Here is a 14,323-nt window from a genome sequence, read left to right on the forward strand (position 1 = left end):
ATATTCCTGCATGTCTGTATGCACTCAGATAACAACCCAAAGTTGAGAGGCTCAGGAAGCGTCACGTGCACAAATGGTGTCACAGGACAGTTTGCCGTGACTAGTATGCGACATTGTCGGGATTTGTAGAAGAATCTTCCAAATCCCCGACGACATCGCAACAAGAATTTCTCTGACTCCTCACGGTCGCACAGTGCAAGAAAAATATTCGATCTCCGTACAGTCATCTAGCAAAGTGAAAAATTCCAAAATTTCTCCAATCCGTAAAAGACATTTTCTTCTTCTTTTTCTTCACCCCAAACAACGTTCGCTGTTTATCAAGCACATTCTGACGCGTAGTACTGTTCTATTCACCGTTCTGCCCGTTCTCCGAACTTCATTTGCTTCCCTGTCTGTCAATTGTCCGAAAGGCATAAAAATTTTCAATTTTCAGACACTAATTACGAGTTTTCAATCCCATTTGATCTGTTCTTAGTTAGTACTACCGATTCCAGTAACTGATACCACTAGCTAACAGGCGCTTTATCTGTCCTCTCTCGCACAACCAGCATTTTATGCCGAAGAAAGAGTCCCGACATCAAACCCTATACATCAACCGTCTCATAGAACCTGGATAACATCGCTAATTTTTGTTATCTTTTCATTTTCATAGCCTGGTTTCAGTCAGAAAGTTCTAGTTAGTGTTTTACCTAACAGACTCTTTGATTCAAATCAGTTTCCAGCTCCAGCTTACCATTCTCTTCATCACAGTATCCACCATTTCCTCGGTCGCTGTTTGTTGACATCCCCAAGAGCGAATTCATTCTGAACCTCTTGTTTCAAATTCTTCCATCACCAGGTCGTTTTGCCCTTCCTCCAACCCATCCGCTCGTGACATAACTCACTGCCCTTTAATTAGTATACTTTGAAACGTTTCTTGCTACTTCTCTCTTCGTTTCAATCCATATATTAATTAGAAAGACCACCCTTTTCATAAGAGTAAGTTCCAATCCACCTCAAAAGAAAAAGCAACTGTCTCAGCTGTTGCATCTATTTAATACAAATTCATAAAAACCCCAAAAAAAGCATATACTCCAAAAGAGTTTACATTTGTTAACTCACATTTGACTTCTTTGTACTATCATTGAAGTTCTATTCAAACTAACTACATATTCAAGTTCTATTAAGAACAAGTCTCTAAGCTAAGTTATGGTTGCTCCTGCCTACCACCAAGATTCCTATGTTGACCATCAGCTCTCTGCTAATTTAGATTCAACTTACGCCTTTGAAGGCCCTGAAAAGTTGTTGGAGATCTGGTTCTGGCCATCAGAAGATCACTTGCCAAAAGGCTACTCCAGTGAAGGTTTGAGATGTATCCCATTGGCCAAATGGGTTGAGATTTTGGATCTTGTCAGTTGCAAGATTTTGTCTATGAATTCGTCTAAGTTCATGGACGCTTATTTGTTAAGTGAAAGCTCGTTATTCGTCTTCCCCCATAAGATGATCTTGAAGACTTGCGGTACCACTACTACCCTTAGCTGTCTTGAAGAATTGTTTCAGATCGTTAACAAGGAATTTTTTGGAAAACTCCACACTTTGTCGAGTCACAACATCTACAAAATCTTCTACTCCAGAAGATCGTTCATGTTTCCAGACAAGCAGATTCAGGTTCACCAGGATTGGAAGAACGAAGTCAGCTTGTTGAACAAACACTTTGACAACGGTAAATCGTATGTTGTAGGAGACTTCACCAGCAGCGACCATTGGTACTTGTATGTTGGAGGAGAACTTGACGAAGAACAGTTGGCTTCTGAAACTCCTCACGATCAAACCTTCGAAATCTTGATGACAGAATTGAATCCTGACTGTGCTGCCAAGTTCATCACCTCGAGAAAACCTGGTGCTGAGTCTTACATTGCAAGTGAAGTCGAGGACCATGACTTGGGTCACGACTTTGGTATTCAGACCATGAAGGAAACCGATTTGGATTCCATTTTTGATCCTTCTGGTTGTACCCATTTGAAGCACCTGACTCAGTTACCTTCTCCAACATTGTCTGATAACTTGGAATTGTCTGAAGACGATGAGATGCTGACTGAAAAGAAAGAGGTGTCTGCACCCAAACCCAAGAGAGCAATCTTTGACTTTGTTCACGATGCTTTCTCGTTTGCTCCATGTGGCTACTCTTCCAATTCGATCTGCTCGAACCAGGGAGGTTTTTACTATACGTTGCACATCACTCCTGAATCGGGATGGTCGTATGCTTCGTTTGAAACAAATTACCCTTTCTCTGAGAAGTCGGAAGTCAGCATTACCGATGTTTTGCTCAGGGTGTTGCGTATTTTTGAACCTAGAAAGTTTTCCATGAACTTGATCAGCGAAAACACTGAAGGCAACAACAGTGCAAGTCACGAAGGTTTGCGTAATTCCCATTTGCTCTTGAAAGACTTGGGCTACAAGAAGCAGGAAAGGGTCAAGTATGACTTGAGAGGCGAGTATAAGTTGTTGTACTTGAACTTCGAGAAGAATACATAGTGCATAGTACTATGGAGAGGACTATTAGTAGTTTTACCAAAATCGCCGGTAGTTTTGTTTTTGTTTGTCAAGGCTCGTTATAGGGGTGCTGGTTTTGGTGCGTTTTAGTTGGTTTAAGACAAGAAATGGTCTTTTTTCTCTAATGGTGGTCGTACCCACTCTGGCAGTCTCTAATCGACGGGACTTAGTTTATATTCAGATGTTTAGTGTTTAGTAAGTAATTTAAAATACATCATTTGTATAAAGATATGTACCCGATAGAGTATGCCAATATGGAGCTAGAATTGACGAATGAAAGCGGAAATTCTGATTCATCCTTACGTTCCTATATCTGCTCGTGTTTCTTTTTGACGATACCTGGGCTTTGGTTCTCGTGCAATCATATCCTGTCATTGAATTCACCCAACGGTTCATGTAACAGAACAGAATATTGGCTGTGAAAAACCTATCTAACCTGCAAACGGCTGAATAATATCTGCAACGTCGTGCATGCACAGATGTTCGGTGAACACACGGCCACGCCAAAATAGCAGTTGACAACGAGGAGAATTTCATGCGATGGCCCCAACGACTTTACACTCTGTTAATCATAATGTATATACAAATACTATTAAATTCAGTAAGATAAACTAACAAACGATATATAAATTTAAATAATGGGAAAGGAGACTAGCCCCCCACACCAGAATTATCAATAATCAATACACGCAGCAGATAGCAAAATATGATGATATTATTGGAATTTGTAGTTGGATGGGGGAAGGTCCACATTCTCTATCAGCCTTTTATTTCATCAACTCTCCGCTCTCTTTTTAAATCTAGAAACTAAGTAGTTTACTTGAACTTCTTACCGAAGATGATCAATTGCAATTGATCGTACATGGAGATGACACCGGCACCGGCAACACCTCTCAAGATGTTAGCACCGCAACCCTTGAACAAGGAAGCGACACCTTCAGCAGCAACAACCTTTCTGAAACAGTCGAAAGCACCATCGTACTTAACGGCTTGACCAGAGGTCATCATCATTCTTCTTCTGACAGTGTCCAATGGGTAAGAAGCAGTGGAGGCACCGGTGGTGACAGTCCAACCCAACAAGAACGAAGCCAAGAAGTTACCTTCCAAAGGACCAACAAGAATAACAGGCTTCAAGGAATCGTAAAGACCGAAGTAAAGACCTCTGTAGACAATGATACCAATAACAGATGGACCGAAACCTCTGTACAAACCAGCGATACCGTCGGAAGCCAAAGTCTTCTTGTAGACATCGAACAAACCCTTGAATTCACGTTCACCAGAGCCCTTGGACGACTTAGCGTCGTTGGCCAATCTGGTTCTGGCGTAATCCAACGAGTAGACAAAAGCCAAGGAGGTGGCACCAGCCAAACCACCGGAAGCCAAGTTACCGGCGAACCATGGCCAGTAGCCTTCTTCCTTCTTGAAACCGAACATCTTCTTGAACTTGTCCTTGAAGGCGAAGTTAAGAGCCTGGGTAGGGAAGTATCTGATGACGTTGGCAGTGTTACCTCTCCAGAAAGAGACGACACCTTCTTCGGCGGCGGTTCTTCTGAAACATTCAGCAATACCGTCGTACTTCTTGGCCAAACGACCTTGCTTGATCATTTCATCTTGGTTCTGAATCAAAAGCTTGACTCTTTCGATGGGGGCAGCAGCAGTCTTGGAGACAGCGGCGGAAACACCACCCATCATGAAATCAATGAAGAAAGAATTGTCCATCTTGAATTACTTGGAATAGATATAGGATATAGGGAAGGAAAACCTCTGAAGAAGAAGAAAAAGAAAAATCCTTTTAAATGTCCAACTTCGTCAGTGGGACTTTTCTATACTTTATATATAAATCGTTTCGAAAAAAATTAGGAAAATTTTTCTATCACGATTACTACTGCGGCACGGGTGCTGCACCCGACTTACGGGCTATTCCGGGCGGACACTGTCCTGCGCGTGTCCGAATCACAAATCGTGCGCTGTGATTTGTCGGATCCCAAGTCGTGTGTGATATTGTGTCTCCCTTGAAAGCCGGGTAACTGGCCGTTCCGGGGGTTCTCCTGATTGCTGGCTCCCTCGAATGTGTATTCCGGTGGTACTAATAGCCCCATGCCTAACAACTCTCTGGTTACCAGACACACATTTGCGATCGCGTGGGTAAAAAGAACTTTTGGTTTAAATTGTCTGTCTGTCGGGGTGACATAGGAATACCCAATCCATATTGGTCATTTGATCTTCTGTCTGACAATCGATCCTCTGTCTGTCTGAGGTTGTGTGTCTGGCTTCGGCACCTGAAGGTTTCGGCATCAAATCGTTTCAGGCACAGTAAGACGTCCCCCGGCAGCAGATAAGAACATCCGACCGACACTCGCACATGATTGCGAATTTCCGGCCGAGGTTTTCGCCTTGTTCTTCCAACCAAACCTAAATCAAGAAATAAGTGTCGTGCTATTGTATACTGGAGAACCAGCAATTGTGTTTTTTGCCAGTGTACTCGGAGCCAACCCAGACATCAGTTACACGTATATACGTGATTGTTCTAGTTTTCTGTCTGACTTTCACTCCATGTCACCCCTACTTCAATCTGATCTGGGAGATGCCATCACGTGCGATGGGCCGGATTAAGTGTTGAACATTCACTACCGAGGGTGAAAAATTTGGCTCAAACCAGACTGTAATTCCCTCGCAAAAAGCAATTTCCTTCTCTGGACTTAGGACCAATAGTTGGCAACTAATTCCTTGTCCCAATCTGTATATCCACCGACCGCAACCACTAATCCCCAAGGTGAGTTCCGGAATAGCTCTGGGTTGATCTAATGTTGTTGCATTTTTTCAGATTGCGTGGAGTCTGATTTTTTATTTGGCGTTTTTAGAATTCATATACTTTAGTCTTCAAGCGATTCAATTGTTCGTGCCAGCAATTCTCTCAAATCTCCAGCTCATTACATCCACTCTCGATTTTCCAGTTGTTCTTGCGGCCGTTTTGCGTCACTCCAGGCTCGGTTCTGCTTTCGTGCCGAAGTCAACATCTTAAATTAGGCTTGCAGCTTCTCCCAGAAATATTTCTTTTCCTCATTTATGGCCAGACAATTTCTTTTTACGAACTGTGTAACTTTTCTATTACTGTATGGCAAAACCTCTTCACGTATACAATTGCAAATTTATAGATTCTCTAAATGACGAGCTGCTAATTTATTTCAAAAGTGAACCCTCTTCATATAAATGAATAATTGCATATACACATTGTAGTGGCACAAAAACTTCTGAAATCACTCTTATAATGCAGTTGCACAATAATCTAAGCGTTATTCTTTGGCTCCTAAGGCATGAAAAGGATTGGACAATAGAGGTACCTTAATATGTAGGCATTTTTACTTCCGTCTTTACATATCTCTCGTTGGTCTTCTTTATAGATCTTGGTGATACAACATTGTTAATAATGATATCTATTTTAGAAGTGGTTGGACTTTTAACAGATGGACTTAAAACCTTAGTTTATAGTAGAGTATACAAAAAGGGAATCTGAAAACGACGGAAAGCGTTCACGATAAATTTTTTGCAACCTTTACCTTTCGACATTGTTCACTGTCAACAGTGAACGAGACAGTATTTTTTCCGATAGTTAAAGTACTCTGGACTACCCACCTAGTAATACTCTGAGAACCAACACAGAAAAACACATTCGTCTACTTTGTTATGTGAGTCTTCATTAAGGTGAGATACAAATTTCAGGCTTCTCCACTCTTCGAGCCCCAGCTCATTAATCCCAAGTTACTATCTTAGGCAACTACAATAGCGCATATTTCCGTACTATTCTGGCCGCTTTGGGGCCCAAACCTTCCAACCTGGTAGTCTGTCATACTCATCTACTTCACCAGTGCTCCAAAATTTTCCAATCGCTATCAAATAAGCTTCGAGCAATTCGTCACGACTGGAGATCCCTAGCTCAATTTGCTTGTCAAGGCTTTCGTTGCTGATCCAGTTGCCAGAAGAGTGAGAAAACGCATAGGCCTGAGCTTTTATAGTTAGATTCGCGGAGTCACCGAGAAGTGGTGTTTGGTACAGTTCTTTGGGTCCAGCAAATTCGATGTTGTTCCACGATTTGACCCACTGCGGAGGGTCAATGCTTCTTACGTCATCTGGAACTACGACAAGTTTCATTCCAGCCTGTTCAAGGGAAATAATTTCAGGTATGGCGTGGTGTTGATTTATATGATAAGGTGGAGCTGCAATGGCTCCAATAAGAAAGGCAAGTTTCTGTTAAGACTTGCATATATAATATTAGTACTTGTGGTTTAGCGAAGACAAACAATAATATTTGAAAGAAAACTATAAACGTATTGAATAAATTTGCAAAGAGAAATATTTTCGTGGCTTTGGAGCTTTATATACTACTTAAAAGAAAAATATCTTATTCTCCTCCAGACTTTAGTTGTATAAATCCGTACAAGCCCGTCGGGGTGGCGAACGGCGGTAGAACGTGCTAAACATTGCCAGGACATGCAACCATGTGTTTAAAGATCATGTATGCAGTAAGCTTTAAAAGAGATAAACATGTATGTTGGTTGGAACAGTTGTTTCATCTTTCTTGCAATTTCCGTGTAGTCTATTATATCTAGCAGTGTCTCTTATTGGTAATGTTAATATGTCCTATTCTGTAAATTTCTATGCCTTTGAGGAGCTGGACGAAATATTCGCTCACTCGGCTGCAAAAGAATGGTTGCAAAATAAGCGTGTTCACTAGAAAATATATATATTGGAATATAGTTAGCACAGCAAACTTTATTAGTCAAAAAATATAGAATTCAAGTATACAAACCGGAGTTTCCAATGAGCTCTAAATGTATTGCATTCATGAAGCAAGTCTATGGCATACCACTTTATTCTCAATAAACCACCCTCGCCCACAGTAAATATGAATACAGTACCAAAACTATAACCACATACCTGAGTATGCTTTTTGTCTTACTCTTGCTACTAGCGTTCAATCAAGGAGTCAATTCTGGTGGTGAGTGACCATGGCATCTCAACAACTCCAAAATCGTCTTCGCCACCATTGTGTGCAAGCATAGAATATAAGGTTCTGACTTCTAAAAGTGTCATTTCATGACCTAGGCTTCTGCCCAAATCGATGAGTCTCTCTCTCTGCCTACGGTTGGAAACTTGTATAGCTATTCTTCCAAATGAGCGTCCGGCAAATAAAATTATTTGCAGTTGTTTTCTTATTGGCCATGAGTGGTCCCATTTATTCCGGACTGGGTTGATGACTCGAATCTAATTTCCACTATAATACAAAAATTCAATATATTGTGTGTTCTAACATGGTCTGGATAATAAGCATGAGCTCTACGTAAAGACGATTCACTTGGCTTTCTGTAGCGATGGACAGTGAAATGATTTTCGATTGTAAAATCTCTACTGCAAATCTGACTAGTTCAAGTAAAACGGTTACAATAAATGACTACTGCTTAACAAGTCTTATCATAATAAAAATATATTGAATAACAAACAAACTTTACCCTCGAGTTTAAAAATACAAAATCCAATTTTACTAACCTGGGATTTCAAATAATGCACAAAAAGTAATAAAATGAAACAATCCGACACAACAACTCTACCTCGCGTATACTCTCTTCTATAGTTTAGTTTCCATGGGTAGAGTACTGATTGGAGAGCCTCCGGTTCTCTGATGAAATTCTCGCTGCTCTCTCCTGACTTCGATTGAAGTCTTGCATTGCTATTTCCTCAGTGTGTATGTTTGACAATTCGTCTGTGGACTGGTTGCCATTCTTATAATTGTCTATCAATGAGCCATTGTCGTAGAACGAAGTGCTACTAATTCCTTGGTTCTTTCTCTTGAAAAGGTCGATAATCGATTTTCTCTGCTGTACAGGTGCACCACTGCCTCCAGCTTCTGCCTGAGTAGAACTACTCTTGTAGTTGTGACTTACGCTGTTTCCATGAGTGTTGTAGCTGACCATCGTGTCTTCATCATCCGCATTCTGGAAGGTTCCTCTTTTCTGATGGTCTACATCGCTACCAGAAGAACTAGAATTGGCTGTAGCCTTCTTATAAGGGCTGCCAGGGTTTGGGGCTTTTGAAGATGTAACGCTCATTCTCTTAACTGTATCGCTTGTGTAGTTGCTGATCTTGATCCTGTTAGGATCTGTAGGATCGTAATTGAATGGATAAGCATCGAAATCGCCTCTTTGAACACATTCTCTGATGACATCAATATCCTTTGGCCAATACATCTTGCGAATGAAATCGAACAAGAACCGAGGCAATAAACAACACAACACACCTATAAACATACAAGCCCAGAATGAAGCCGCTCCAAATACCTGTGGAGCTGCTTTGTAGAATTCTCCACTATATGTAGAGACAGTCCATAAGCCGGTCCAGATGAAAATAATCAAAATGGAGATAGCAATAATCAATGTAGAGAGCCAATCCCATCTGTATTGATGCATCAAGATGTATAAGTTACACGAAATGCAAGAAATACATGTTACAACCACACCCATCCAAAATCTGTGATCTACAGGCTTACCCGACAGGTCTTGGAATGAAATACGGTACAACAAGAAGGGGAAGAAGTAGGAAATAACAGACTGGTAGATAGCATCTGCCATGTAGAACCAAAACTTCTTTTGAGTCCATTCTGATCTGAGAATACCGGTACGGTAGATTTGGGGAACCAACAACGAGACTTTAGCAGATACATCCTGGTCGAAAACACCTAAAAATATAACTGGCAATGAGGTGAAAGCCAAGTTATAGAACATCAAGTAGGTGAATTCGAAAAGATATGACCCGTCGAAATCATTGTAGAGACCATACCAAAACAATGCGATGTTGAAGATGAAGTTCTTGTAGAAGAAACTAGGAATCATTTCAGCAAACCGCTTGTAGGACCATCTGCCATGCGACAACAACAATCTGGCTAAGAATCTGAACTGCCCAATGGCATAATCGGAGGACATCACTGCCTGTCTACCTTCTTCACCTGCTATACCAACACCAACATCGGCGGCCTGTATCATGGCTACATCGTTAGATCCATCACCAATAGCCAAAGTCATGACATCCAATGTATCCTTGACCAATTTCACTACAGCAGCCTTTTGAGCAGGAGAAACTCTGCAACATAAAACTGCCTTACACTGTTTGCACAACAACAAGAACTTTCTCTTGGTGTCAGGATTGAGAAGAGCGAGCTTCAATGCGTCACCATCAATGACGACACCGAAGCCTTCATCTGGAGGAGAGTGATTTTCGGTAGCAGCTTCCAACTCTTCTTCCAGTCCTGACATCTGGAAGTACATGTCCAAGTAACGAGAGATCATGAAGTTTACAATCTCGTCTTCAGACATGGCATCGTAGTTGGATATCATGTTTTCGGCAATTTCATGACGGTTGTATTTCGATTTCAAGACCAACAACTTCATCTCATTCCCTAACAAGTTACAAGAGAACCCGATGTTGATAGCAGTTTCAACTTTGTCACCAGTTAAAACCCACAATTTGATTCCGGCCTGAGCCAAAATCGAAATCGACTCAGGAACACCATCCTGCAATCTGTCTTCAATAGCCGTACCACCTAACAAGATCAACTCTCGTTCGATGGAATCAGCAACAGCTTCCATCTTGGCTTCTCTATCATCCAAAGATGAGGCAGCAGCATTGTGACGTTTACTCCATTCAGTGTATTGTTTCCAAGATAATTCACGCTGGGCAATACACAACGTTCTCAAACCTTCAGTAGCGTACTCTTCCAAATGCTTAGAAGTAGTGTCCAACATCGTTCTGTTGTTTCCGTTCTTGGATAATCTACCATAGATAATGGAATCAGCACCTTTACACAACAACAAAGCCTTGGGTTCTCCATCTGGGTCCTCGGCTGGAATCTTGATGATGGCACTCATTCTCTTTCTGGTAGAGTTGAATTCTAATGTGTTCAAGACCTGGTACTCCTTGGTCTCCCCATGGATCTCTATCAATAATCCCTTCTTGGTTTCGCCTTTGAAAATATATCCGACAGATCTGGCTGTTCCAACCAAGGCTGCTTCGTCTGGAGATTGTGCTTTCAAGAGTGTCTTTCCTGGATTCTTAGGGTCTTCTTCTGTCAACACAGAATGACAAAGTGCAAGAGCCAACATGAAATGTTCGTTACATTTCTTCTGCACATCTCCACTTGCGCCCTGTAAATCATGTACGAACTCAGAAGATGTGAATGTAAGCTCGTCTTCGTATTTGGCTGAAGAGCTAGAAATGTCCCGCAAAGACTGAATCATTTCGATTTTGTCCTTAGCTATCAACTCTCTTTCTACAGTAGCTTCGGTTTCTACATCTACACCTTGTCTCTTTCTCAAACCAGCTAAGGCCTCAGTGTATGCTTTACCATATGAGACTCCGTTGATGGTACATTTTTTGAACTCCATCAAATTCTGCGTCAAAGTACCAGTCTTGTCAGAAAAGACATATTCAATCTGACCCAAATCATCAGAGATACTCCACGATTTTGGTGTGCATGGATAATCAAGACGTTCGTAATACATTCCCAAATCAGAATAGATGAAAAAAGCCTGAGCTGTCTTGATTATTTCGATAGTGATGTAAAGTGAAATGGGAACCAACGATTGATACAAAATAAGAGCTACAAAGAACCCTACCAAACCGTTCTTGAAAGGGGAGCCAGCAATGGTTCCAAACTCAAAGTAATCTCGCGAGTTTCCGCTGGTTCTGTACCAGAGCCCATTGACTAATCCAGAAACAAAACAGATAACAAACAACAATATAAAGTTCAACACAACATAGTAGTTCAACTCACGGGACATTCTTGACTGCTTAGTAGGCGTCACACCGGCATTCATCATGATCTTGGTGTCATCACCAGTGAAAACTACAATACCAATAACCCATTTGGTGTTTCTCAATGAGCAGCCTCTCAACAAGATGTTATTGATTGTGATAGGCTCTTCTTTTTCGCCGCTGCCATTGCTATCGTAATACTTCAAGTTTCCTTGGTATGAATACAAGTTGGCGTGTGGACCCTCACTGTCGATCTGGAAATCGTGAGACTTCAAATCGTCGGCCCTCTGAATCTTTTGCTCTACAGAGCTATACTTCAATGCCTGTCTAACCTTCAAATTCGTTTCACCATCCAAATTCTTTGTTTCAACATAACAGCAGTTGTCGGCGTCGCTTGTTGCTAGGATGATGACATCTGCTGGAATCTCGTCATTGTTGTATATTCTGAGCATGTCACCTACTTTTACGTCCTTCCAGTACTTTTTGGCAAACTTGAGAGTCTTTTCTTTGCTCTGGTGTTCTTCTCTTCTTTGCTGTTGGAACGACTTTCTTAACTGGTCGGAAAAGGGATTTTCACTGGCAGTAGGATTGAGCGAGTTGCGGGGACTTGGTTCTATAATGTCACTATCAAATGATTTACGCGCATTAGAGGTTATACGGTTAAGCTCTAGGTTACGCTTTTGACGTTCCTTATTTGCTCTTCCTTCCTTGGTTAAATTACGTTTCGAAGCACCCCAGAAACGAATCACAAGACGTGTGTTCATCTTCTTGAATCGTCTCCATAACGAGACCTTCTCATCGTTCACGTTGTTGTTCTTGTAAACGTAGCCAGACTGACTATCTTCATTCTGCGATAAGATATGAGTGATTTGGTTGTTGACTTCCAAGTCCGTTACTGTTCTTCGGGAGTCTTCTATGGCATCCTTGAAAGCGGTGATACACACAATGACAATCAAAGGGACAGCCGCGAGAATTGGCGAGGGCACCCCAAAGATTTGAAATGCTCCCAAAATGATCAAAGTCAAAAAGTAGATGTTGGCGATGTTATGAATGAATTGATGAGTGATGTTTTTGGGAAGGAAACTCAACGGCGTATACTTTGTTGTTCTAATTTTATTACGAGGATAATCAGTATCCGGTTTTCCCGATTCCGGATCCAAAAACTCTTCTGGTAAGATTCTGTTGAATACTACAGATCTCTTCTCATCTTTACGATCTTTGGGATCAAATGGATCGTTTGAAGCAGTCACTGAAGCATCCTCGTCTACATCATGGAACAGATCTCCCTCAGGATCCTCGTCATTAGTGTTGGGTTTCCTTATGGAGTCTGATCTATGTCTTACGCTGTTGGTTCTGCTTCCCAATAACCCCTTGAGGGTTCTAGATCTACTCACGTGCTCCTTATTGGGTCTACCGTGCTTATTTCTTGTTGTACCCCATCTGTTTCTCTTCATGACTGTTTCCTTTCTGTCTACGCCATTTTCGCTGCCTGTGATATCTACATCGTATACTACGTCTGATTCGTCAGATTTGTATGTGGAAGACAAGTTGAACGATTCTTGGGCAAATGGAGAAAGTGGCTGCAGAAACACCTCATCTTCTTTGATGATATTGTTCTGATCCAAAAACGGAGACGTTATCTTATGGTTATGACTATGGTTATGATTCAGAGAAGATGCCGAGGAAGATGGCGGTGTATGCGTCTGTTGGTTAGCCGGAAGTTCGAATCTTAGTGATCCTTTTCTGGATGGAGTCGTTGCAGCATTTTGGCTGTGAAACCGGGGGTCTAGTCTGATATTTGGGGTAGGTAAGGGGGAGTTTGGCTCGGAGCTAGCTGCTGAGTTGGGGTTTATTGGAGGTGGTTGCGAGGGTGGAACTGTGGAACGAACACTGGGATTTCTGCTGAGGATACGATGCTGTTGGTGGAAAGATTCGTTGGCAAACGAGTTATCGTTGGATGAATGGAACGACTCGTCTGGGTCCAGAAAGGGAGAAGTTTCTGACTCGGGCATAATGATCTAGGATGAAATGTGAATCTGTTGGGAATCAAAGAATGAATCCTGTAGTATGAAGATGTTAATGAAAACAAAAAAAAGGAAAAACAAAAAGATTTATGTGAATCTTTATGAATATGAAGTTTTGGATCAATATGTGAAAAAGAAATCAATCTGTCTTTACGATCTAGATGAATCTAAGTACGAATAGAAGACTGCGGTTTATAAGTGTACCGATTTGCAGGTAAACTTTTTGGTCTTTGATCTGACTTTTGGATGAAACCTTCTATCTTGGAAATCTTCAATTGTAAAACTTCGAATCGATCGTAGAAAATTAGAGATTTCTAATCTTTAAATCCTTCTATTACTGCAACTTTTGTAGCCTGGAATAAGGCTTGAACAGGATTTTGAACACGGAATTGAACAAGTGGCTGCCGAGCTGGGCGCTGACGACTAACGGCACGCTGCTGACACGATACAAAGACAGAGATTGTCAACTGGAAGTGCCGAAAAGAAGAGGGCTACAATTAATAAAATCCCAAAAAAATTATGATGTGACAAAACACGGTTGCTGGATTTGGAGGCAGCAGTTCCGGGCGAGGAGAGGCGAGTTCCGGTAGCCGAGCTTATGGCCGAAGGGTGTACAATGGCAGAGCTCACAGAAGTTAATACCGCAAGGGTCAGAGCAGCAGAGGATAGTCTACAAGCGTACCAGAGAGGTTCTACAGTTGCTAGCCATCATCTACAACAGCGCGATCTGGATTCCACCGTGATCTCCAACTTGTAGAAGGACGTGTTTCACCCTGGAAATTTTTCCAATTCTCACAATCTGGCACGGTCGGTAGACAGTTTTACGTGTCTCGGTAGCCGGAAAAAAAGTGCGGTATTATCACATCCGGCCTGATCGGGCCAGCTTTCTGAGAGAAGGAAAGAGGTGATGATCCGTAGAAGCCAGAGCTGGCGGCGGACAGAAGGTTCCAGACATTGAATGACGT

General features: G+C 41.7%; 3 protein-coding genes across 3 annotated transcripts; 1 reads left to right on the forward strand and 2 right to left on the reverse strand. All coding sequences in view use genetic code 12, as the record gives it.

Moving 5' to 3' along the window:
- The first annotated feature begins 306 nt into the window (after positions 1 to 306).
- SPE2 (S-adenosylmethionine decarboxylase) lies at positions 307 to 2,766 on the forward strand. Its single transcript, XM_001386130.1, has one exon. It carries the CDS (start codon positions 1,189 to 1,191, stop codon positions 2,512 to 2,514), a length of 1,326 nt encoding a protein of 441 aa, XP_001386167.2. The 5' UTR covers positions 307 to 1,188; the 3' UTR covers positions 2,515 to 2,766.
- Positions 2,767 to 3,166: 400 nt separating this feature from the next.
- Positions 3,167 to 4,251, reverse strand: ADT1 (ADP/ATP carrier protein; the record flags this gene model as incomplete). Its single annotated transcript, XM_001386310.1, has 1 exon — positions 3,167 to 4,251. One exon carries the CDS (start codon positions 4,249 to 4,251, stop codon positions 3,349 to 3,351), a length of 903 nt encoding a protein of 300 aa, XP_001386347.1.
- Positions 4,252 to 8,002: 3,751 nt separating this feature from the next.
- On the reverse strand, positions 8,003 to 13,346 carry DNF1 (phopholipid transporting ATPase; the record flags this gene model as incomplete). The annotated part of the gene is made up of 2 exons (XM_001386311.1): positions 8,003 to 13,104; positions 13,279 to 13,346. 2 exons carry the CDS (start codon positions 13,344 to 13,346, stop codon positions 8,163 to 8,165), a joined length of 5,010 nt encoding a protein of 1,669 aa, XP_001386348.2.
- Positions 13,347 to 14,323: the final 977 nt, after the last annotated feature.

Source organism: Scheffersomyces stipitis, chromosome 7, assembly GCF_000209165.1.
Source record: "Scheffersomyces stipitis CBS 6054 chromosome 7, complete sequence".
NCBI classification, from domain to species: Eukaryota; Fungi; Ascomycota; class Pichiomycetes; order Serinales; family Debaryomycetaceae; genus Scheffersomyces; species Scheffersomyces stipitis.